Genomic DNA, 26,788 nt, shown 5'->3' with positions numbered 1-26,788 from the left:
GCACACAAACAATTCATTTTAAAAGATGCTTAATAGATTTCTCTAGATCACTAGCTATAAATCTATTTTTGAAAGAGTGTATCTTTATACTTAAAAGCTAAAAAGTAACAATAATGTTCAAATTGGTTCAAAAGTTGAAGCCGGAAAACATTTTCTTTATCAATAGACAATGTTACTGTCATAGCTGTTGTTTATGGCAACCATTCAAAATGGCGACCATTGATTCTAAATTAAGGTAAATATAAGTGTTTAATTAATTAAAATAATATTTCATACAAGACTAACTACCTTGATCTATAAAAACTAATAAAATCAAAACATTGGCTTGCATGATTATATTAATATCATTCATACTCTGAGAATCTAGAACTAGGCAATAATATCTCAAAGGATCTATGACTATGTTAGTAGTATGTACTTTATGTAGTAGATTCTTATACCTGAACACCGACTTACGGGAACTAGGTCAAATTTTTATTTTATTTTTTTATTTGGTGACGGTTTAACTTACAAAAAAACTGAAAGCAGATTCTTATTCTGCAACTAAAGGACTATAAAAATAGCTGTATTCCTTTGTATTACCACTCATAGTCAAGATTTTATTTTAAAATAAAGTGCATTTTGGGCTTTCTCCTCAATTGGACAGTGAGCACCGTCATTGTACACCACTATGTAATTGCTAATAAATTATATCTGTGTTACTTAATTTTTTTTTAGATTGTATTAAAAGAAGTAGATTCACTTTTGCAATATGTATTTATAGTCTATTTCCTCATATACTCTCTCTCTCTGTCTCTCTCTCTCTAACTCTATAATATTATAGAATATAGATCTATATAGAATATATATATATATATATATATATATATATATATATATATATATATATATATATATATCGTTTATAGTTTATTATTTATATACCTATGTAATCTATGTGTAGAAACAGACAGAAATAAATCTATATAGATTATATATCGATAAATTAATTATTATAATTTAATAAATAAGATATTTTCAACTAGGCTACATTGGCTACATGTATTTCCTCTGTCTTTCTTTTAATTGCCATCCAAGGACCCTCTTCTTATTTTCATAAGTTGGATGTTCGTTTTGTGACACATTAACACCCCCCTCCCTCCCATAGATGCTTATAATTCTTTTCATGACTCTCTCCCCCTTCCCTCCACTGCCTGTTGGATAGTTTGTGACACTACAAGCTGAGTGTATACTTCTCCTCACTGCCAGCTCATCTGGAGTGATCACCTGCAGTGGGCATGGTCTCTGGCTTCAAATTAGCAGCCCGCTCTTTTTCTTTCATTCATAAATTATATATTATAGACATCTCGATCTAGGTCAAGCTTATTCATTGAAAAAATCATAGATTTATTAATCCCAATAATATTTCTTATTACGATTTTGCTGTGTCCAATGAAGGAGAATGAGCTGAATTCATTATTATTCGTTGTACACCCCCTTATTAAATTTTATTTAACAGCTAACGGTATAAATGTGATTGGAATGTCTTTCTAAAGATGTTTGGAAGCTTATTTTGATATGCCCATCAGCCTACGATCAAACAGGCTCATAATATAGCCTTCATCCCTTATATGGGTAGCCTATGAATTGCCGGGGGAGGTTAAAACAACAGCTTTACATACATGGTTACCGAGAATCTAAAAAACTGCCATCTGCTTTGGAAAAACGGAACAAAATTACCGGAACTAATCTAAAATTGGACATGCGCAGTCCCGAAACGTTGATTTTTGCTCCAAACATAAAAACAAATGAATTACAAACAAAAAAAGCGACCCGTTCATTGAAGGAGAATTTGATGGGGTGTCCAAAATATAAGAAGCTACTATATCATCATTGTAATGATTGTATGTATCAAATTCAAATGTATGTAAATCCGCCAGCTAAAACATGATCATACCTATTATTAAATTTAAAATATTTAAATATTTTAAAAAGTACATGATGATGACATGATGATGAACTTCTTTACTTTATCTGTATCACTAGTTTATTTTGGAAAGAAATAAAAGCATTAGATCTTAGTCTTTCCAGATAACACTGGAAAGATTATTGAAATATCTGTAGTATTTTGTAAGACATAATCTACCAGTGAGTAGGCCTATACCCCAAAAAAAAAGGGAATGTTGTTTTATATTTTTTATATAATACGTGTTGTTAGATCATTTTGAAATGTTGTCACAGTAGTTTGAACCCTGGCTGCCGACATCCCCCACTGTCCTGTAGGAGGTTTGGGCTAGGATGTATAATTACTATAATTATCTTCAAATCTGAAGGAACATCCAAAACATTTAAAATAAACAAAAAAGAGTAGTTCAAATTTGTATGTTCGCCAATGGACATCCATGTGTGCAACACAAAAGCCATAACATTTTACTATTGTAAGTTATATGGAATATGTCTCTAGGGATATTTGTGTTATTAGGACTAAAATGTTTGGGCTCTGACTCTGATGTGGTCCAACTAACCAGAAAAAATAAACTGTGTATGAATGTTCTACTAATAATTACTATATAAAAAAAAAACATATTTCTAATTATGATTAATATTTTCAACAGTGTTATGCCATATGAGGCAAAACCTGTGAAGAAAGTAAAATTAAATGAAATCGTCCCTCCTGTGGATTTTTCTTTCCTTCATGTGTCAACTCTTGAAGGTAAGAGCATTCAATTTCATGTTAATAAAAGCTATATAACATCACCGTTAGTCTGTTGATTCATTGGAGCAACACACATGATCTGTGGACCATCTTCTAAAAAGACCTAATAAAAAAATTGAAGTTCCCTTTTCTAGATCTATAGGTCAAGTGATGTAAAGCTTGTTTCTATGGCCAATGAGTATCAAGTGATGTAAAGCTTGTTTCTATGGCCATTGAATACCAAGTGATGTAAAGCTTGTTTCTATGGCCAATGAGTATAACTAAAGGATTTGAACTCTTGTTGCCTTGGTTTAGAAATTTATTATAATACTTTAATTCCCATTCTGCCATCGCCCCTCTTGATCTGACATATTTTTTTATACATTTTTATATTTATTTGCTTTGATATATAGTATATTCATATTAAATCTAATATCTAACCTGCTGTCTCTATTCATTAAAAAGAATGTGAAAAAGAAGAGCCACGAGACCCATCTCCACTTAGAAGTATCAAGAAAAAAACTGAAAAAGATGTACCAGATAAATCAAACAGCCTCTGTCTTAAACTAAACAACAATGGATTAAAAGAAATCTCTAAACTGATGTCTATAGCTAGTGCACGATTTAAAAATCCTCTCAATATTAGCTGGATTGATTTGTCTTTTAACTTTCTTCCAAACATTGATCCGGTGAGTAAAAAAAAGTTACATTTTTTAAAATCGGTAATAACATATTTTTAAAAATTTTCTTCTCCACTTGAAAAAAAACAACACTTTTGATAGCTCAAAGTATTTTTCTAACAGTCACTTTTAGGATCCCATTAATCTAGAGTATTAAGGTATTAGATCTATAAGTTAAAGTGGCTATAGCAACTAAAACAGTTAATACTAATGTATATTTTGACCACACGTTCAGAAATCAAAGTGAATCAGCTTTATGAAAAGATTCACTACTGTTCTAGTTTCTTTTAAATATCAAATGGTGGAAAGTCTGATAATTTACAAGTGAAGGCAAAGACCTTGAGAGAGTCCATATGGCAGATGATATAGACATGAGCACTGAGAAATGAAATGTTTAAATAAATTAGTATTTATATAGAAATGAAAATGTCTGGCTGGTCATGTGGTATGTGCTCCAAGCTGTCCAGGCACTGTAAAGCTAAAAGCTTGAAATAGTGCTAAACAAAAACAATTTGTAAAAATATTTTTAATTGCACAAATTTATTATTGTTAGTCCAGATTTATTACATGATTTATCCAAACTAATTGATACAATTATACCTATTATAAGCTAAGTTTTTTTTTATTTTTATTTTTTTGCATGTTTCTTTGTTAGAACATTAACAGAAACAAACTCCCAGATATCCCTTCCCTACACATGGGCTACAAAAAAGCTATTCCAAAATGTAAAAAAATAAATTAAGTTTTGATTTGTTTGTTTTTTTCTCTAGATGCCTTTAATTTAAAAGAAATTGTTTTCTATGTCAAAATTCAAATAGTGGAGACCACTATTAATATTGATGCTAAATTTATTTGTTGCCTGATAGCTTTTATGACATAATACTTTATTAGCATTGTTAATATATGTACAACAACAAAATTTCTTGTACTTGACAAAACAAGAATCAATAAAAAAAAAATAGTTAATTAACTATTGGCAATTAATTATTTTGTATGGCATCAAATAAGGGAAAGAATTTGTACTTGACAGATGTGGTAGTATAAGTTGAATTAACCCCCTTGAGGAGGCTTGAGCTATGAGTGAACAAGTTGTTTTTTTTTCTGCTTTTAAAATGCGATCAGAGTAACATTCAGCTAGATGCCCCCTTCTTTCCACCCCCTTTTCCCAACTGGTCCAGACAAGTAAAAGGATCATAGTGCATTTAGAAAGATAAAAGCATTAATGAAATTGCCTAAACAAAAACAATTAGTAAAAATATTTCTGATTGCACACATTTATTATTGTTTGTCTAGATCTATTACAAATTTAATCACGACTGATCCAAACTAATTGATACAATTACACTTAATATAAACTTTGTTGTTGTTTTTTTATTTTTTTATTTTTAATGTTTTTTCTTGTTTTTAGATCATTCTAGACATCTTGATAAAATTGTTTTATCTATGTCATTTTCATTTTTTTCCAGGTCCTGACACAGTTTGAAAATTTGAAAATCCTTTACCTTCATAGCAATGAAATTTCAGATCTGAAAGAAATTAACAAACTTGCCAGTTGCCCCAAACTCACAAAGTTGACATTGCATGGCAATGAGATTGAAAATATTAAGGTTCAATACAGTTTTGTAATTTCTAATCTTTCACTATTTGATAATTATTTTAAAAAAGGAAAATCCTTCTTTTATTCACATGAGAACATTGGGCTAAATTCAAAGAGTTATAAAGAATTTGTAAAAACTCAGGAAAATACTATTTAAAAAAACAACAAAAAAACTATAATTTAAAAGAGTTGTCATTGTTGGTGTGTCTGCTTCATATGTGACAAAATATGCTGGTTGCAGCTCGTTCTTTATTTTCAGATTCAAAGACCATTTCTTAAATATCTACTGCACCATCTAAACATGCTCTCATGTCAATGGCTACCCGTCCCAATGACAGAGAATTGATGGGAGAAAAATGAAAGGACTCTCTTAAAATCACAATTAAAATGCCTATATTACACATATTATAACATGTTTTTTTTTCACTTAGCAATACTTGTACCCTTTCATTTCTCCTGGGGATGTTTTGTGGCAGTGATTGTCCATCAAGCATTCTTTGTTAACTCTTTTTTCCTGGTCTTCCTCTTGGTCTGTATCCTGAGCCTCTTTAGATTTATATCCTAAGGATGTGTTATCAACTTCCCTTTTTTTTTTAAAGAAAATAAGTTAATTTAACATAAGGAAAATGCTAGTAGATTTTACTACATTATAATAGTAATTCTTTGTTTATCTTTTTTTTTTTTTTGCAGGGCTACAGGTTTTTTGTTTTGGCAGCACTTCCTAATCTGGTCAACTTTGACTTCAGCATTGTAACAAAAGGGGACAAAGTCACAGCTAAAACTTTCAAAATGTTTTATAACCCAGATAAACCTAAGAAGCTGAAAAAGGAAAACCTACCTTAGCCAATTTAGACATTTTTTTTTATGTTAATAAAGTTCTGTTCTAGAAAGTGTTGATCTGAGCTAAGGTGCAACAGAGGTTAATAAACATCTTCTAAGCATTAGTCATTGTCATAAGTATTAATTTATTCTCAGTATATATTTTGTAAAAAAAAAAAAAAAAAAAAAAAGGAGGGGGGCTAATTTGGAAACTAAAAGTGAATATTTAATTAGAAAGTTTCCCCTTTTCAGACTTATTTCTATAATTAATTTTATGTTTATTTAAATTGAGTAGAGTCTAATAGCAGACATTTTCATCTGTTGTAGACAACATTGTCTGTTGTAAAATAGGGTATGCATGATAGTTGCTATATATTTTGCTTTCTCTATTTGGGGTTTCAGATCCATAGTAAAGGTCTACAAAGAGTTGGTTGGGAAAAAGTTGACAAGTGTCACTACATGCTGATATGATTTGTAGATATTACTTGTTACTATCAAAGAAGTCGACAGCTCTGACTTTTTGTATGTACATATATAAATAAAAAGATTAATTGATATATTGAATGGTTTTGTGTACAAATCTTGTAAATATCAAATAGCTATGTGTTCTGGTACATCATATTTTTTATGTCTCTTCATTGTGGGCCTGTCTCATCACCTCTTAGATCTGCATTTTAGTCAAATGCCAAGTCTACCTTATCCTTGTAGGGCTAGCTTATCATCTTGTGTTATCTTATCACTGTAGGCTTGTCTCGTGTATGATTCTAATAATCTCTACTTATGTGATGTTTTTCTCTACAATGAAATAAAACAAAATAAGGCAATGAAAATGATGTTTTTTATTTTGTTTTTCCTATCCAAAAAAAGTAAGTACAGTAATCCCTAGCTTATCACAGGAGATGCGTTCCATCACCATGGTGATAACCAATAGTCGTTAATAAAGCTGCGAATCTATTTAAGTTTTTAAATGCACATAACATCCCATGTTAGAATTAATATTAGTAATATATTTTTATTTTTGTTTGAATATTTTACATCCTAGAACTCAGTCAAATGAAATATTAATATCATAAGGAGAGAAAAAAACAAACATTTGCAAGTGAAAATTGTGTTCTGTTCTGTTTAATAAACAATCAATACTGTCAAAACAAAGAACTGTAGTGTGACATCACATACAAACCAATGTATAAGCTCATACCTTTACCTTTTTGTTTTTTTCTAATCAAATAAAATACACAGAAAAAAAAAGAAAAGGGTCGGCAGTTTAATATTAGTGTTGTGGAAAACAGTAAAAATAAATATTAAACTCACAATATGATATACAAAACTAATGTTAATGTAAAATTTCATACATCTACTAGATTGCAGGTCCCTTTTAACAAATGTGTACATTATTTTCCAAACAAAGTTGAAAAAGACTAATTCAGGGGCCTAAAACTTTCAATTTTTTTCCCAGTGAATTTTAAATCATTTTTAAAGTATGAAATGCATTTTTTGTTCTATTAATGCAGATTTATTTAATGTGTAGTAAAAATGTTCACTGGAAAAAATCAGTGACACTGAAAAAAAAAAGCTTTGTAAAATGTACACCTGAAACAAGAATTAAAGAAAAAGAAAGTTTATACAAATCTACTGGATTCTAAGAGATTAAAATTTTTCTGTAAGACCTAGTCTACTTGTAAGCATCAATATAAATATATAATAAAGCAACATTTCTGAATTTTTCTAAACTATTCAATTTTGGTTCACTATCAGATAACAGTCATAAAATGATTCACAGAGAGTCACACTCTAAAAGTGAAAATTAATACACAAGAAGTGTATATATAAGTTATATTAGTATTTTTCTTTTGTTTAGTATGAAAATCTAGTGTTTTTCTTTTTGTGTTATGTGTTTGAAAAAAAGGAGGCCTCATTAAAAGATGTTAAATTGTCATTCTTGCTTAGTAGAAATTCAAATAGTTTTCTCAATGGTTTGTATGGCAGTCAATGCAATCTACTTAGCAAGTAGATTAATGCAAATTTGTCCATGCTTTTTGCATAATTTTATCTGTAATTGACATACATATTTATACACTTTAATGTAAGCTCTAATGGATATGGTAATTAGATACAGACTGCAAGTAATAAAATAGACTATTGGCTACCATCACAAAATAGTTCATGTACCAGTAGCATTTCACTGAACTATGTTCTATTTTCCAGGTTTAAATATTAAATTAGGTATATTCCATGTATACAGATTCATTTAGTTGATAGCTTCTACCTATACAGACAATAAGCTCATGCACCTCTTGGGAAAAAATGTATTTACAAAACAACTAAATAAAGAGAATTTTTGAAAATAAAACTTTATCTTCCCAGATTTATACAAATAAAATGTCTCCTCTATAAGTGAAAATAAAATAGTCACTCATTTACGTTATTAAAAAAATTGCAAACTAGTTTAGGAAGTGATAAATTCATAAACATTTCACCCATAAAGGAATGCCTTTAGCTAGTGTACAGCAAGCTTAGCATAAAAACCAAGGTTTCTAGATTCCAATGACATCTTTTTTTTCGTTTCAAAGATTATAGGCAACAAAAGAGAAGTTGGGGAGGGAAGGGAATAGACATTTAAAAAATACATTGTCCTTTACAAACTCTTGCAGGAAACAGCAGACATTGGAAGCTAGCAGTGCTACCTAAGTGACAAATGTGGTGGGTTTCTATTTCATTTCTTTGTTTAAAAAATATGTAAAAAAAAAAAAAAAAAAAAAAAAAAAAAGAAAGCCACCATACTTTGACACTGGTATCTTCATAAGCACTTATTTTTTGTTCTTTTTGATAAGATTCAAGGAGGGAAACAAAGTGCTAAAATGTGCTAGAATTGTGCTACAAGAGCAGTGAAAAAGGGATTGATTCCTCACACAATTTACATGAGAAGCTTGTAATGTCCAACACTTAAAGGGTTTTAGTCAATACCGGTAATCCCCAATTTTAAAATTGAAAAAACTTTATAAGTTCTACTCTTAATAAAAATATTTTTAGTTGATTCTTACATACGGTACCAGTAACAGTTTACACCTCCTTCACAAAAGTGGGTTAAGATTTTAATTTGACATAATACCAAAAACCATTCCCTCATTTTGAGACGTATAAAATGTTGAACATTTTCACTTTCTCTTTGGACAAAAAAGGAGCTTATGTGGCAGTGTTGTAGAAGAATTGGCTTTTAGTGTCTTGAGTCTGAATCTCTGTTAAGACTTTATTTTATTATCACAATTCCATACTTCACCCACATCTAAAGATCACCTAACATAATATATACAGGGGAAGGTAAATGTGGTGGGTTGTGCTGGTGAAAGAAACCCTCACTGACCTAACAAACAGACAAATGTTACCTGCAGTAAGATGCTGAGATCATAACAGAAAATAAGATGATATCTAAATTTAATTTTGTGGTTAAAATTGAAAAAAAAACAACATGTAAATAATGATTACATTTATAGACTTATAGATTTCTGTGACTTTATTCTCATGGTCATTACTGTTGTAAAGCAAGTAAAAGTCCAATCATGTCGCAGGGTGAGGGCGGCCAGCAATCCACCTTAAATTCCTTCAATGATGACAGACATTCCCTCGACTGATGTCAGCTTTTACATCTTCTAATTAAAAGTAGCATTAAGTAGGATTTAAACCCAGAACATTTAGTCCACTCAACCACATGACACTGAGTTCATGTAGTTTGATTGGCTCTTTTAACATTAACCATAATACCTCATTTGTATAATTACTATGTTAAAAAATGATTAAAATTAGGCAATGAAAATACTGACAACCTCATTATACATCAAACACTAAGATTTATCTACTGAGATGTTGTTTATACAAGCTTTATAGTAACCTTTCATTGGAAAGTTTCTCCTGGGTTAAATACGTTTAGTTTATAACGTCCAAAATAGCAAAGAAATGGCTTAAATTTAAAATGAGCAAGCTGGTTAAATAAAAATCTTTTAATTACAGAATTCCATTCAAAAGAAAAAAACAACACATTTACTCATTACAAATTGTACGAATCAAGAGCTAAAATCTGTAGCGGCCCCTCCAATACACACACACACAGAGTTTAGAATAAGAAAATGGCATTTTTATTTAAAAATGAAATAAAAAAACATTCAACTCATATATTTGTCAAGAAAAGAGCAGTGCCTAAAGATACAGAGCTTGCATATTCTATAAAAGACACAAATACATAATCACTGGAAGAAATGAGAACACTAGTAAGTTTGATGAGTATATCAGTTATTTTAAACAGGCTACGACAAACAAACAAAATTACTATCATACAATAGGTGTGTAACTGTGTTAATAGTTTGATGTTAAGCAAGCTAGTAATGCTTTAAACACACTAAGATACCCCTCATGAAAAGTCTTTCTAGTTACAAATACTGTTTCAGAGTTATTGTCTCATAAAGTCTGTCACATAAATACAAAACAGACTCATCTATGAATTACATTTATATAAAAACTGAGCCATATAATAATTCATAATGATGTGCCTTTAAAACAAGAATATGTCATAAAATAGTTATTTTCATTAAATCTGTCAATTTTTCTTGGACTAATTTAAACAACTCTGAATCAGGGATGGGCCAAGTTTTGAGTATACATGTGCTATACTTTCAAAAATGGAAATGCCATTTGCACCAACTATTGTAAAAACATTCATCTAATAGTTTTTCTTAATTTCGATTAATTATGTAATAAAAAGATTGTTCCTACAGTAGATACAAAACAGATAATTGTTTTAAAACAGGACAATTTGTGGCTTAGATTTGGCTTCAAATAAATACCCAGAGTGTTGCTCATCTATCTTCCTTCCTCTTGTAACCAAAGTCAACATCTATTTTAGTATCTTATTTAAGTTATTGACTTTATGAATATTTACATATCTAATTTATTTATTTTTTTTAAACCTATAAAGTATTTGTTGTCAACATAAGAAAAAAATCCCTACCTAAATATCACTAGATCTATTTCAATTTCTATTAGAAATCATTTCCTTTAATTTTATTTTTAAACTAGACATTGTTTATCTTGTTCATCAAATGAATCTATCCTTTGTCCTTTCTCCCAATATTTCTGTTCCTGGCCAATGTGTACAAACATGATTTGGCTATATAGAGTTAGACCACTTCATTAAAAAATTTTACACCAACATTGCTATAATTTGTTAACAATAAATCCCTTGAAAATTTAAGCAATAGTTTCTGATGGTGTTTTGACGCTGGACATATGGTGCTAAAAGTTCTGGCGATATAAAAATTAAAACACAAAAATTTGTATAATTAACAATTTTTCATTCACTATAGTATACCATAGTATATATAGTATACATTATCAACCCCCTCCCCAATCAAAATGATTCTTCAGCAATGATTGGTCAGATTTCTATCTGAGACACAATATTGACATGCTTTTTCCCTATAAATTATAGGCAAGATGTGCAAAACCCACGGGATGACAAGCATCTGTTTTACAAAGCTTATATCAACTCACTTTGTCTATCTGTCTAGTAGAAATTTTGTACATGGTATTTCCCTCTCACCCATTTTCAGATTAAGTTTCTCACACCCATTTTCATAATAAGTCTCTCATACCCATTTTCAGATTAAGTTTTTCACAACCATTTTCAGATTAAGTTGAAACTGTACAATTATTCATTGGCGTAGACAAGACATGAATCAATAAAAGAAATTAACCAATTAGTCAATTAATTACTGGTGATTAATTATTTTGACAAGGGAAATTAATCCTTCAGTATTGAGAGATACAGCTAAATAAGTACACTTTTGTCCCCTTAGATAATTGACCACCTAATTTCTCCCACACACATCCTCGAATCAAGTTGAAACTTTAAAAAATTATTAATTGTACATAACAAAACATGAATCAATAAAAATATTAAACCAATTAGTCAATTAATTATTGGTAATTACTTATTTTGTTTGATATCACATAAAGAAAATAACATCTACATTATTGAGGGGCACTCTATAATTGTGGTGCTCTTTAACTTAGATAGGCTTTTTTTTTAATGATTTTTTATACCCATATTTTTTTGAAAACAGCATAGATAATTTTTTTTTTAATCTTTGTTTCTGGACAATATAAATACTCACAAAACATTATATAGTGACATTACAATAATTACACAACAAACTTCAATTCCAAATCTAATGGGCAAAAAATAACTGGCTCTTCACAAAAAAAGTTTAATTGAATACAAACACACATATAAAACATAGTTAAGAATCATTCTTTTTTTTAAAGACATAATAAAATGAAATATGTCTAAAACATTTAGCACTAAAATGTCCAGCGCCAAAACGACCACTCTATAAAATGTAACTGGGTTAACCCTGCTTGGGTTTCTGATGTTCATCAGCATATATTTTCACCATCAACATAGTAATATAACTATAAATGCCTAATATCAATTGTAATAACATGATTAGTCTAATTAGTGCGCTGGAGGTGTGCACTTTTCCTAACCCTGCTATTAACATGACACATCTCTAACATCAACCAAAAGTCATGATATTTATAAAAATCGTGTAATAAAAATAAATAATCTTTTGTTTGCAATAAAATACATTTGATCCAATATTTTCATTTACTCTCTATGTTAAAATAGCAGAAAGTAAATAGACTTTATATAATAATTATAGGCTAAAGCTTTGTTCTACTTTGGAGGCTCATCAGAAGAAACAAACACACAAACATTTAAACAAATATATAATGGATTTATGTTTGCTCTCAGACCAACACATCATGTACCTCATACAATATAAAGCTATACATCAATTCAAAATCACTTCTCAAATACTTTTCCCAACACTTTTCTCTCAAATGACCAAATTGACAGATCCACTCCCTGTAGGGTAACAAGCAAGTCATCAACCTTTCTGTTATATATACAATCAACCATATATCAACTGCCACAGTATAATGTAAATTTAGTTCTTATTTTGTACAATTCAGGCCCATCTACCATTCATAATAAGAGAGAGATGAAGAAATCATGTGTTATTGCATTTTATACCAGTCCTTGAATTGAAGAATGCCCCTTTGACAAGCCAGAGAAACCATTTGCTCTTGACCTGTGTGGTAACAAACACATACTGAGGTAACTGCTATTTGTTGATCAAGACTGTTAAAAGGGAGGATCAGAAACTTTAAGCCTGAGGATTAGAGACTATGAAGCCAAACCGAGGATTACAGACTTCAAAGCATCTATCAGTTTTTGTTTTATATAATGATTTCTCATACTGTTTTTTTTTGTCTTGCAAATTAATATATTGACAACTTTCTTCCAGACATTAAATTAAACAACCCAAATGACAATTTATTTCAGATCAGGTTCTGCTATCACATAAGCAAAAAATTATTTAACAACGTCCAGCATTCCTGATACCATACAGTCAGTTACATTTTTATACATAAATAAATAAACAAAACATCATGGCAATTCAATAAATGGCATGCATGACACCCAATGACTATTGCACACATAAAATTCTTTCAAACGAAGGTCACTCAAATGCATGTTTCAAACCTATAAGAATTAATGCAATCAATCAAGATCCTTCAAAGTTGCCAGCCAGTCATATACTTGTTATTGAGCTCGATGTTAATATTTCATGGAATTGTGGGGAAAAAAGTTTCTTTTTCATGAACCTTATGTGTATATATTTATGCACACACACACATACCTAAATCTCAAAAAGAAATATAAATATATACTTTTAACATTTTTTTTTTTACTTTTACTTCCTCCCTAGCATATCCTCTCTCCAGATACAAAGCTGCTATTCTAGACCCAAAGCCCAGTTGATGACTTGAACGATTCCAATGATGACTGGTTGCCAGGCAACCAAATACCTGATCCAATCAAGAAGATTTCCATACATCACATGGGGACGCTCCCATCTGATAGTCAATTAAAGAAATTTTTTTTACATATTTCAAATTTTAAACAATAATTATTTCTGTAATCATAGATCTAGATGTAAATAAGCAGAACTCACTAGCTAAATTTCCTGTAAAAAGACTCTTGTCACTTTTTCACAATAATGACATTTGGACTCTAAAAGTTAAAGCCCTTGTTTACCAAGGCAAAAAAAAAAAAAAAAAAAAAGCTGGATAGAATCCTCTCCACTTCAATTTGTAGATCAGTTGAGCTACGAGTCAAAGTGATACAAAACTATTTTCACAACAAGTTAGCTCTTCTACTCTAAATGTCTTGAAAGAGAGCTTCCTTGATAAAGAACATTGCAAGATTTCAACTCCACATTAACTTCTCATAGTCAACTTTTTTTTTTAACATTACTCCCTTTTTGAAGTTCTTGCCTTGGCTAGCTTTTATTAACCCTTAAAGTGCTGAGCTATTTTACAATGAATGCATACAAAATGTAATTAGAATTCTAATGTTTGGAAGCTAAACTAACAAAGGCACCTTAAGGGTTAAGCATACTTTGATTGCTTATGACTAAAGTAGAAGGGGACAAAGATCCGATTGTAAAGGTTGAAATATATTCAATGAGTACAATTAAACCACTTTTTATTAACAACTCAATATGTTCATATATAAACCTGAGTGTTACACAAAATTTGAATTCAACCTTGTAGATAAATGCTTAAAAAAGTGCTTTTATTGATTTAAATTTCACATGAAATTATTAACGTGAGTGTTAGTTGTGTTTATAACAATCATTTGAAAATGTAAAAATATTATTAGGACATTAGAAAAGAAATATTTTATCTTATCTGGGTTAATGTTTTTTTTTTTTTGTTTTTTTGCAGCTAAAAGTTTCAGAATTTTAATTGTTAAAGGATACGGCCCAGGAAACATGCGCTTTAAATCTACTTTTTCTTTACAGTATGGGCAGGTCTGCTTTTTACCCACAATGCACCATCCTCGTATACAAAATTCATGAAATCTGAAAAAAATCTGTTAAGGAAAATTGACATCATATATATATATATATATATATATATATATATATATATATATATATATATATATATATATAAACAAGAAAACATAAAAATACTTAAAACAAAAAAGCTTATATTAAATGTAGTTGCATCAATAAGTATGGATTAGTCAAGTAATTAAATTTGTAATAGATCTAGACTAACAATAACAAATCTGTGCGATCAGAAATTTTTTTACCCATTGTTTTTGTTTAGCGCAGTTTCATGCTTTTAGATTTCTCAATGCACTATAGTCCTATCACTTGTCTGGACCAGTTGGGAAAGGGGATGGGGGAATAGAAGGGTGCATCTGGGTGAATGTTACCATGATCGCTTTAAAAAAATTTACGACTTGAATTCGAGCTCAGAGCTCAAACCTCCTCAAGGGTACTAATGCAACATATACCACCGCATCTGTCAAACACAATTTCTTTCCCTTTTTGGATACCAAACAATATAAGTAATTACCAGTAGTTAATTAACTAATTGGTTAATTTTTTAAATTAATTCTTGTATTGTCAGGTACAAGAAATAATTATGCAAAATTTTAACTTGATCTGAGATAGTAAAGCAAAGTTTCCCTTTCAGACCTTGTGTTCTATGGTCATCCGTTTCTATGGCCTACGGTTAATGTGGGTGTCATGTGGCCAGCACAACGACCAACCACCTTTACTTTTCCCCAACAGATGTCAGGTACCCATTTGAGCTGGGTGGACTTAGAGGCGTCGAAAGATCCCGAAATTAAAAATCCTAGTCTTCACCAGGATTCAAACCCGGAACCCTCGGCTTAGGAGTCAAGTGCTTTACCTCTCAGCCATGGGGCTTCATTCCGAGATGGGCGTGGGAGAAATAAAGAGTACAAAGTTTTTACCATCAGACAGAGCTGATATAAGCTTTGCAAAAAATTGTTATACAATGTTGACCTCCTTCAGTCTTGGAACGAGTATGGTTCATCTTTAAGAAATCAGATGAAATCCTGGGAATTAGCTATGGTCAGAACATTCTTGCCCACACAACAGTTCCCCCCTCTCCATGCTGATGATCTATCCAAAAGAACACCAAAGCAGTTACAGTTTTGGATCAGAAGCATCGCAGGTTCTGCCAAGGTGTAGCACTGGGTGCGCTAAGTTGCCTTTCCTATAGCCCATTAGTTTCTCCTAAGTGGGTAGCCAGCCACAGCTAATGAGCTAATAAGCCACTCCTGCTCAATGTTTAACATAACAAGAAATTATCTTTTATTTCAATTTTAATCCTATGTATAATTAATCAATTTGATATTTTTTATTACATGGAGCATGGAATTTTTTTTTGTTGAAAGATCCTTTCTAAACCTACTAGGATGTAATAATAACAACAAAATTCAAATACCCTTTTATGATTGGCTAGACAATGGACAGTTCTCTGCAACATAATTTAAACCAGTTTCAGCATGTAGTGAAATAGGCCAAGTTATTTCTACCTTGTGAAACACTTCTTGAACCTACGGAAAGCTTCTCTATCAACCGAACATTACTTTTCCCCCCATGTTTACCAGGAACATAAGTTATTGTCAAAATAAAAAATCAGAGCAAATGTCTCTCATTGTAAACCTTAGTCTCCCCTTATGAGAAACTGTGATTCTAAAGTTACAGTAAGGATACATATGACCACAATTTAGTTTTATTGTTTTCTCTATGACTGCATTGTCATTGCTCATGATAAAGATTTCATTGCCACAGACTGCGCACGTGTTAGAATCCAGCCTTTTAGCAGGAAGACCTGTAGTAGAATAGTACTGAAAAGATAAAAATAGAAAAACAAAATTCTGAATGCTTCAAATACATAGATATTGTATTGAAGAACAATTTTTATTTAAATAAAAAATGCCTTATAAACTTAGCAAAAAAAAAACTTACACCTATATGTGCAGCCATAGTGTCTGCACAGACTTCCGCAAAATCACGTGATACCACACCAAAATACAAGCCATAAAACAAGAGAAGAAGACCAAAATCCATAGCAGTTTGTGGTTTGACCAGGACCAGCATGTTCAGACCAAATATGGTGAACATTATGATGAGGTAGCCGACGATACCAGAGGCATAGCTGAGTTTGTAGAGCAACAGGAACCACTTGTACACCCACCTGCAAGAAGGGATTACAATTACATACATGTGATTAGTTTAAATTTTTTCTTTAAGGAACATTTTTGTAATGAATAAAAGGATGAGACAATGGAGAATATGAAACAAAAGAGTTGGTCAATGAGTCTTTTGCTAGGAACTGTTCTAGAATTCACTTTTTTTTTTTGTTCTTATCATCTATGACACAAGATATCAAAATTAATGGGTCTATCATCTCTAATTAATGTATTCTTAAGACTGTCTTACATATTACAATAGAGTGACTAGCAAAGTGACTTGTAGTATAGTACAGCTTTGTAATTGTTTTGTAACATGAAATAGAAATTTAAATACTGGTAAGTTTAAAAAAATCATTTAAAAAAAACAACAACAGGAAATAGTAAATCAAGGTACAGAGTTTCTGATCTATATAATTTTCCTAGTGGTTGCTTAGAATAGTAAGCAAACTGTGTGATGCATCAGAATGTCAATGTTCTTATATCACAAAATAAAATGGAATGGAGGTTTTATAGTTGAACTATATTATTTTTTTAATCTTTGATAGGTTTCTTTTTTTTCATGGTCTGGAATTCGTCTAATGTTATGGGTTTCAATATTTTCCCCACAATACATAGAGAATATTAGTAGCATTCACAAAAAATTGCTTTGGCATTATTATAAGTCAACAAAATGTGATGGCTATAAAATCTAAAACCTGAAAAAGAAAGTATCAAAATCATGACAAATTATATTACTTACTATATTTATATAATTATTTAAAAATCTAACTCAGGCTGTGTATATTCATACTTTTTTTTATTCCCTTATACCAAATCAGGCAGAGCTGAACTGAGGGCTTTCTAAAGACACATAAACAGTACTTTAATACATTCTATTAAGACCTAATATACATTTTGTAACGGAGCTAGTTGCCTGTTACTTTAAGACTTTATAAGAGATATGTTTCCCAAAACAAAGTACAACAGAAATTACTTAAATGTCATATCCATAACCTTACCGAGGTGTTGATCCTGATAAAGGTTTCCTGGATGCCTTATAGGTCACAAATCCTGTAATTATTGAAAAGATCACCCAAAACACACAGAATCTCCACCAGCTGAATTTAATACAAATGACTACAGGAATCAACCACATTCCTATTAATGTAGCTCTCTGGAAGTAAAAGTAAAAAAAAAAAACTTTAGCGTTCAAACAGTAACACCAAACTTCTTATTAAACTTTAGCCTCAAATGTTGAGAAAGTTTTTGAAAGCTCTGGTCCAGAACAAACAAATAAAATTATGTTTTCATCCAAATAATTTAAAAAGTGTTATGATTAAATTTTTTTTTATATCACATAGTTATAAAACAGATGCATTCCAATGCTTGAACTGTGGCACAATTTGTCATTACAGTATCAGTTTGTTTAGTGACAAGCAGTTTCTGAAGTTTTTTTTAAGAAGAAACTAAAAACAGTAATCATCTGGACGCATCTATTAAATTGTCTTGCAAGACAGAAAGAGCAATATATAGATTTATAATTAACTGTAAAAGATTAAAATATAAACAATTCCATTTTTTTAGATTTTGTGACGTGAAAAGGGACATTGCAAGACTAAAATCAAAAGAGTTTAAATATAAAAAATCATCACATTTAATTGGTGAATAAAGACCTGAATATATTAGATATTTAGATTTTGTAACACGAATAGGGATATTACATTACTACACTATTAGAGAGTTTAAACATAAAAAAAAAGGAGCATGATGTGGCCAAAAATCAGCATATTTAATTGGTGAATTGAATCCTGAATATATCAGATATTTAGAAAATAGCAAAAAAATCCAATGTATCCTTTAGCATTCAGTGACCAATATTGACAGATCTAAAGGCTTATGATTAAGCTTACTACAAATACCTGATAAGATTTGAAATGGCGAGTTTTCCATTGCACTAGCACTATCTGGGCAACAATGAGCGTAACTAGGAGGATGATGGCCATCTCTGCATGCATTGATTCGTGTCCTTTGTGCTTCTCGTGAAGCATTTGATGTTCCACCCTGGAAGAACAACAGAATTGTGATATTGGAAAGTTAGGTACCAAGCAAACATTGCTTAAGCAATCATGATTTTACTTGTTTTTTTTTAAATAGTTTTAAGTTTATTTACCTCCATCTTTCCTTTTCAGATAACTTATTCAAATCCACATTTGACTAGAAAACAGGAGGAAAAAAAAAGAAAAATGACAAATATTACATTTTTGTAAGGATGTAGAGCTTATTATAAAAGTTAATTATGTTAAACATGTAAACAAAAAGGTCAATTTAAAACTATGTATGGCTTACAAATATTATATTAATAGTGCTTGATGGTAAAAATAGATAAGTATTACCAATTCACTGACATTAAAAATGTTTCTTTGTAGGTTAAATTGTCATTAATTTCTTTGAAAATTAAAAAAATAAAAGAGATCCACTGCACTAAGGGGAAAAAACTTAAGTTTAAAGAGAGAAAAATGTATTGATATTCTTTTATTACACTATCCTGTAGAGCTTAGTTCAATTCCTAAACAGTTTGTATTTACTTGACCAGAAAGAATAGGCAAGACTAACCTAAAAATTATTTAATATATGCAATTCTTTTCTATCACAACCTAAAAAAACCAGTGATGATAAATTATTTTTTTTGTTTTTTTTTTATAAAAGATGCATATTATATGAGCGTATTTTGTGGGCTGACATCATCATATCAGAGATTTTCATTTAAGTCAGAGAAACTATAAATAGCTAGCTGTATGAAAGAAAAGACTTTGTTTTTTAAAAAGGTACATGATAAATTGTGTGCAGGTATAGCGCTGCACGAAAATATTTTTTAAGCTCTTCCATTGGTAGCACAAAATAATGTCAATATAAATGTAGTGTTAAGACTTTCACTGTATGACTTAATACTTATTTAAAAACAAACTGCAATTAACTAGCAGCTGATCAACCGCCACACATTGAGATATTTTTAAAGTTATAGCTTAGTTCTTTTATATATATATATCTGGTAAAAGTGAAATTCAATTTGGCGTCCTTGACATTGTTTAGTTAATCATGAAAATCTCCAATAGATGTCTTCCAATGTATGTACAAAAAAAACGGGGGGAGGGTGAAGCACTATAACACTTCTTTAAAAAAAAAAATAAAAAGCACTTCACTGACATTTGCAAAATAATGTGTATAAATTACTAAAGGAAGTAAAACAAATCTAACAGTATAAATGTTAAGTGAAGTGAGTGGAGCACTGGCATAGAAAATATCTAGAAGAAAAAAAGAAATTGTATTTTTAAATGAATACAAATGTAATTTAGAGTGGATACATTAGAGACATAAAAACAGCCAAAAATTTTATTGTGTTGGAAGCTACAAAAGTGATCATTGATACAGCAAATAATAGGATTCACATAAATGAAAGCAAAAATCTATAATTAGATATCTTTATAGGGTATAGCACAACAGCACACTATTTTTCCTTGGCACAGTCTGCAAAAGAGCTCACAGCTCAGCAGCAATAAAGCTGGCTAGAAGAAGAAGAAGAAGAAGAATAGGGTATAGCACTAAACACAGAAATATTGACACATTTCTGTAAATTATATGGCTTTCTTTTTTCTCTTGTATTGTGTATTATTACTTCAAAAGTCTTAGAATGTAAATCACATAGACAAAAAGAAAAAGTCGGAAACTCATTAATGAAATGAAAGTTGTTTTTTTTTAAATAAAATTTTTTTTAAAAAGAGGCTTTTTTTTTTATTTATCTCTTTTTAACTTTCATGTCATTCAAATGATTCTGTTTAATTTGTTGTTGTTGTTTTTTTTAGATATTCTAAAAGAAATTATTGTTGAAGTTATTTTTAGGTCAGATACATAAAATGAAAAAGTATAATTACAAGTGTAATGTATAACTCAATTATAAAACAAAAATGTATTTGACAATAATTACAATGTTCACACAAAATAATGAAAACAAAAAGGAGCCCCAGTCAACCTTTCTCTAGGTTATTGCTACGTTTTAAAACTGTTCACCTGAAATCCATAATGTTCTCTTGAATATCTTGGAAAGCTCAACCTAAATTTCATTGTCAACAAGTCTACACAAAATGTCTATATTCCAAATTTCCCCAAATATGCTTTTGGTATAATTTATTTATTTTTAAATTTAACTTCACTTTTATCTTCTTGTACTATGATTGATCACCAGAGCATTATCAACATTTTGAATAAAACCCTGTATCAAATATACTATTAAAAAAACATACATCATTCAAATATTACATGAAAGTATAGGTTCTACTTAATTTGAAATGACACTTGAATCATATAGATCTAGTAGTATACAATAATTTTTTTTATATTTTGGTTGCATTTTTTGTAATAAAAAAACTTGATAAGCTAAGATGACTTAATTTTATTGTTTAATTCTCATAATCCCAATTAATTGGTAAGAGCTACCTTATAGGAGCAGGAAAACCTTAAAAATCATACAGATCATTCAAACGCAATGCTCTACCCCAAAGAGATAAATTATAGTTCTTTTACGAGCAAGAGACCAATTGACATTTAAAAGTCTTGCCACAGGTGAGTCATACTGAGAATGATGGTGAACAACAAAAATATAAACACAAACTAAAATCATTTCAAGATGTTCTAGACAGAAATGTAGACATACTAACAAGTATTTGTTAAACCATAGTTTAAGCATTGACATCCTACCAACATTGTTAACATCTCAGCAATTAAAAGATGGGAGAGAGCCATTATAACTTTCCTTTACAGCTCGATGACATGCTAACTACTGTAAAAAAAAAACACAATTAAAACTCTATGGCCATATTACAAGCTCTTCAGGGCTCACAAAGACCTTCCTTCAGGGAACAGTACCAGGGAAAAGAAGTGATGGGAAAACAACATAAAAGAATGGATGGGCCTGCCATTGAAAGAGGTTTTGTCCTAAGAGGAATGGAGAAAGATGGTCGGCAAGATGGTCAAGGTGCCCCAATGGTCCAACAGACTAAGGGATAGGTGACGATAAAGGTGGCAGCAGGAGTCAATTATTATTCGTTTATTTTTAGTACACTACAGTTATGTTCTTTTAATCCTTGAATCTTCCAATACATATTCCAAGATAAACAGGAAAGACTAGCCAATACTATTGTAAAGAAAATATTAGGTACATTTAGCGCATTTACATTTAAGATGGGCATGATTGTCATAAGATCAAATTCATGTTAAGTAGGATGTCTTGTTAGAGGTTGTTTTTTTTCTTTCAAAAGTTGTCAAAATAATGATTTATAAGTCATTTGAGAAATTTAACCATTCTGACAAAAGAATGTGCAGTTGAATCCGGTTAGTGAAAACATTCTGAAATATCTTCTTTAAAAAGTTTGGAGTTCATATTGTTCAAGCACCTCTCACAAAAAAAACCCACATTTTAGAAGGTCCTACTTAGAAGATGAAATAATGTCTTTGCTTAAAATATTTAAATTTTCAAAACAGTGGTAATAATTTAATTTTAATTGATTAATATTTCAACAAGAATTTTTAACTGTACAATGAAAATATTTTTTCAATTGAAAAATAAATTTATTGGCTTCCTCCTCCCCCTTGTCAAAATATCTAGCACAAGACTTTGACCCAACTCCCCCCCCCCCCCCCCCCCCATTGGAGGGTCACCCCACAGTTTGAGAAATGCTGGCATTGTGCTTACAGAATAGCTCCTACAAATACACAAAGGACAAAAGTACTTGTATTCACACTCAATGCAATGCTGGCAATGATATGAACACATAGAAAGGCATTTTAGCATAACTTTTCAGGGAAAAAAATTCAATGTTATATCAGTTACAAGGCCTTATGATAAAAAACTAATAAGATGTAGCATGACCCATCTGGACAAAAAGCAGTGAAATATGACACACATAACACATTTCTATTGACAACTAGAACATGATTTATATTATATAGGATACATAAGAGACCAGCCAATATTCAAACAGTCAAAATCCCAACCACACTAATAAAATGGCATGTAAAATCAGAAAACTTCTCATAACTATTTTTTTTTTCTTAGCTTAGTTCAAGTTAAGCCAAAGCTTGCCCACTTCCATTTCCTGCTGTCCTGCAGACCTAATAATCTTCATTTCTAAAAGAATTATGTTTAAAATTTAACACACAAAGTCAACCCTAAACTTAAGTTAACCAAGATTCAGCATTACCCTCTAGAGATTCTACATTCTAGATCTAGAAACAGACTCAAATACTTTAATGTTTGTTGTTTTACATGTTTTGGATCTTCTTTAAGAGTTGAAGATAATCTTCTTCCTAGTCCAAACCTCCCCAAGGACAGCAAGGGATGGATGTGGGTAGGGTATGAGACCTATTGAGAACTATTGAGACAACTGAACGACAGTCTAGCACGCATACCGCATTACCAAAAAGCCTATTAGATTTAAAACAACATCGTCTAGAAAATCTAGATCTAGATCTAAGAGTACTCTAGAGTAGAGTCTAGAGTAGAGAACCTTTTAAAATCTAATTTAATAATTATAAATTAAATAAATATTAGATTATATTTTGTTTTTATATTACGGATAACTGAGATTTAGATAGATCTAGATTCTAGACTAGATTAAATTTCATTTAAAAGTTTTCTAATAAATCTAGACTAGAGTCAGTAGAGTACTTGTGACAAGAGTGACTCTGACTAGACTCACTAGATTACTAGATCTATAGTACTTTATTTAATCCGGTTTTTACATGAATTCGGACACTCGCTGTTTTTGTGGTCATTAAATCTTTATTTTTTATATTTAATATGAAACTAGCGTGCTGTATAATGTGCTTGTCCATTTTCCAATGATTCTGTCCCCATTTTCCTTCCATTTAGCTGTCTTTTTATGTAAAAAAAAAGAATTTCAAATGTGTAAGTCAGGTTGTTGTTTTTTCTTATGTTACCAGGATGATTTTACCTCTTCCTAGGGTTAAGACTATATTTTTTTGGTTGGCTGAGTCTATGCTAATGAGTCCAGCAATATGTATTCTGTTTTTGGAGCTGTTTTATTTGATTCATAAGCCAAGTAGTTAGATTCCATACAAAAAAAAATTAATAGGGTGTTTGAATTAAATTACGATTCTCTTACCAAAATTTATTTCAAACAGCCAGTTTTGGACATCAATGTTAATGATCTTATATTATATTTGTTTTTATTGTTGTTTTTTTTTTATAGAGAATAAATGGGCAAATGTTTGGAATGAGCTTGGTACATTGAATGAAGTTAAATGCCTAGATCTAGACCTACTAGATAGATCTAAATTTATATTTTTAAATTTATATAAAGAGAATATAAAGGATTCAGCTATTTAGGCAAGAATGGCTATCCTAACCTGTACTATACTACAAAAGATCATCTGTATTAGACATTTATTAAATTAATAAACAAAAAACACAAACATTCAACACACATCTAATCATGCAAACAGAAAATAAGTCTAAAAGTCTGTGTAGAAGTCACTGTCCCAGTGACCTAATTTTGGTAGAATAAGTGTGTTCATATTTTTATTTTTTGTGTTCGTATTTATGCATAATTTATGCATAATTTGAAAACATCTTAATGATTTCATGTGAGGGGCTATGCCTGGGGATCTTAAAATTTAGTTAATGTTGATATAGAATTTAAATCTGAGTTTATTGATTACTAAATATAGAGAGTGTCTGAAATAAATTATGGTGTCCGGAATCAAATAATGTGGGTCAAATTTGTCTGAATTAAATGAAAACACATGGCCTCTCTGACCTTAAATATAATAACAAATATAGGTTAGTGGTACAAACATAAGTAGTCATCCTTAAATTAAAGAAGATTTTGATACTTCATTTTCTTTTCTATGTTGAACCATTGTCAAATAATATGCTGTCAAAGTCAAACTTTGAAATTTTGGCATAAATAGGAGTCCGAATAGCATTTTTATAATATAAACTACTCTAGATCTAGTCTCTAGTTCTAGACTCTAGAATCTTTAGAAACTAGACAGTAGAGTAGTCTACTCTCTATATATTACTCTAGACTTTTCTAGTAGAACTATGAAAGTATATATTATATATAGATAGAATATAGATTAGATCTAGAAAAAAATAATCTGGATTCTAGTTCTGGATCTAATCTATTTTAGTCTCTCATCTAATCTACATTCTAGAGTACTCTCTATATGATATATCTAGATCTATTAGATATAGACATAGATCATAGATCATAGATCATAGAATATTCAATATTACATTATTACAGTCATAATATTGTCATTAATTATTAATATTATTTATTAGATCTAATCTATACTTATTCATTATTATTTATTATCGACTTATTATCTTATACTTATAGACTCAGTTTAAATTATAGACTAGTTTAAATTTTACTACTAGTTACTATGAGTATCAACGTGAAAACAAATCATATGAATCATGTCAATCATGTTGAATTTTATTGATCAATCAATTACATTATCTGGTAATACAAAATTTAATCATTATCATGTTCATTGGGATAGGAGTCATAGTCACATGTTAATCATTATTAGTCTAAATATTAATTTTATGAGATGTTCATGTTGAAATGACAATGAAGTCAAGACCAACTCAAGACCGGAAAGAACCAATACACTAATACAGCTTAATAATCATTATTGTTTAACTAGGCTTTAGAAAATCATTAAATAACATATAGATCTATCAAAGTAATAAGCCTTGCAGTGGACTAGCTGCGCAAAATGTAATAGTATAGCCAATTACAAGATTAACAGGTTTTTCTCCGTGCCAACCGTCTACGTGTTCATGATGGTTGGCCATATTGACGCCAATGGTTGATGTGTTGTTAGAATTACCCCCCTTTAGATATTTGTTTCATCATAACAAAAGGGAGATGATCGTGATAATTTTTTTTTGTGCATTGCAGTCTTCTAAATAAGCAGTGTGACTCAAGTGTGGCTGGTGATACCGTGGATTATAAACTTTTTTTTTTCGACGGTACGCACCGGTACGGCGTACCGGCACCTTTTTCAATGAGGGGAAAAAACAAAATTTAATAAAATACTCAGAAAGACACAAAGATAAAGACATATTCCTCGTTCCATGCATGTGCTAGGACAAATTTGTAAGAATGTTTAATCCTCCGTAGCGCTATTAGAGCAGGGAATGGGTTGCCTGAGCTAGCCAGGAAAATCAGTGACTTGGCAGAATTTAGGTCATTGGCAGGGGCGGACTGGGTGTCAAAATCGGCCAAGGCATTTCTATTAAAGTCTGGCCCATAAATTGTATATCATATGATGGGCCTCCAAATATAGGCCTATCTGTCCTAAAAATAATTATGTTAAGTTTAATAATGTATCAATAACTTTTACAAGCATGCTCTTGATTCTAGATTATATCTTTATAAGACTTAATAAAAAAATATAGATCTCTTCTCTACTGACTCTATGCCTTATTATGTTGCTTTTTCATCGCTAACTGTGTAGACCCTTAAAGGATGAAGCCTACAGTAGCACTGTCTACGGATGTAGACTATTACATTATTTCTGAAAGTGTGTTAAATTAAATTAGCATTAGGACCTACAATTTTGTGTCTGTAAATAGTTTTTTTTTAACACGACGCTCACAGGGCCACTTTGTTAAGAGAACATTATAAAACCTTTAACTTTAACAATTCAATACGTGACAAAGTGGCATTCATGAGACCTTTTAGGTAACCCTACCGGCCTATTTGAGTACCGGCCGACCGGACATTTGCCCGAATGCCCATATAGCCAGTCCGCCCCTGGTCATTGGTTAATATGCATGACTAAATGCATGACGCGTAGGACAT

General features: G+C 30.6%; 2 protein-coding genes across 3 annotated transcripts; one reads left to right on the top strand and one right to left on the bottom strand.

The window, feature by feature from the left end:
- The first annotated feature begins 85 nt into the window (after nucleotides 1-85).
- On the top strand, nucleotides 86-8,541 carry LOC106075732 (leucine-rich repeat-containing protein 51-like). Its single transcript, XM_013236630.2, has 5 exons — nucleotides 86-235; nucleotides 2,595-2,692; nucleotides 3,140-3,363; nucleotides 4,821-4,961; nucleotides 5,642-8,541. Exons 1-5 carry the CDS (start codon nucleotides 114-116, stop codon nucleotides 5,792-5,794), a joined length of 738 nt encoding a protein of 245 aa, XP_013092084.2. The 5' UTR covers nucleotides 86-113; the 3' UTR covers nucleotides 5,795-8,541.
- LOC106075713 (E3 ubiquitin ligase Rnf121-like) lies at nucleotides 6,871-25,802 on the bottom strand. 2 transcript variants are annotated; one of them, XM_056037358.1, is made up of 9 exons: nucleotides 25,720-25,783; nucleotides 20,958-21,173; nucleotides 19,063-19,106; nucleotides 18,812-18,953; nucleotides 17,912-18,066; nucleotides 16,687-16,915; nucleotides 16,432-16,565; nucleotides 14,653-14,754; nucleotides 6,871-13,744 (listed from the first exon to the last, which is right to left on the bottom strand). In XM_056037358.1, the coding sequence occupies exons 2-9, from the start codon at nucleotides 21,009-21,011 to the stop codon at nucleotides 13,624-13,626; spliced, it is 981 nt and encodes a 326-aa protein (XP_055893333.1). In that variant the 5' UTR covers nucleotides 21,012-21,173; nucleotides 25,720-25,783; the 3' UTR covers nucleotides 6,871-13,623. The 2 variants fall into 2 exon arrangements, with proteins under 2 accessions (XP_055893333.1, XP_013092069.1); XM_013236615.2 differs by lacking the exon at nucleotides 20,958-21,173 and having other exon boundaries at nucleotides 25,720-25,802.
- Nucleotides 25,803-26,788: the final 986 nt, after the last annotated feature.

The sequence above is a fragment of the Biomphalaria glabrata genome, chromosome 8 (genome assembly GCF_947242115.1).
Source record: "Biomphalaria glabrata chromosome 8, xgBioGlab47.1, whole genome shotgun sequence".
Lineage (NCBI taxonomy): Eukaryota > Metazoa > Mollusca > Gastropoda > Planorbidae > Biomphalaria > Biomphalaria glabrata.
Note: the sequence above shows the minus strand (reverse complement) of the source record. Positions and strands in the feature narration are given on the sequence as shown.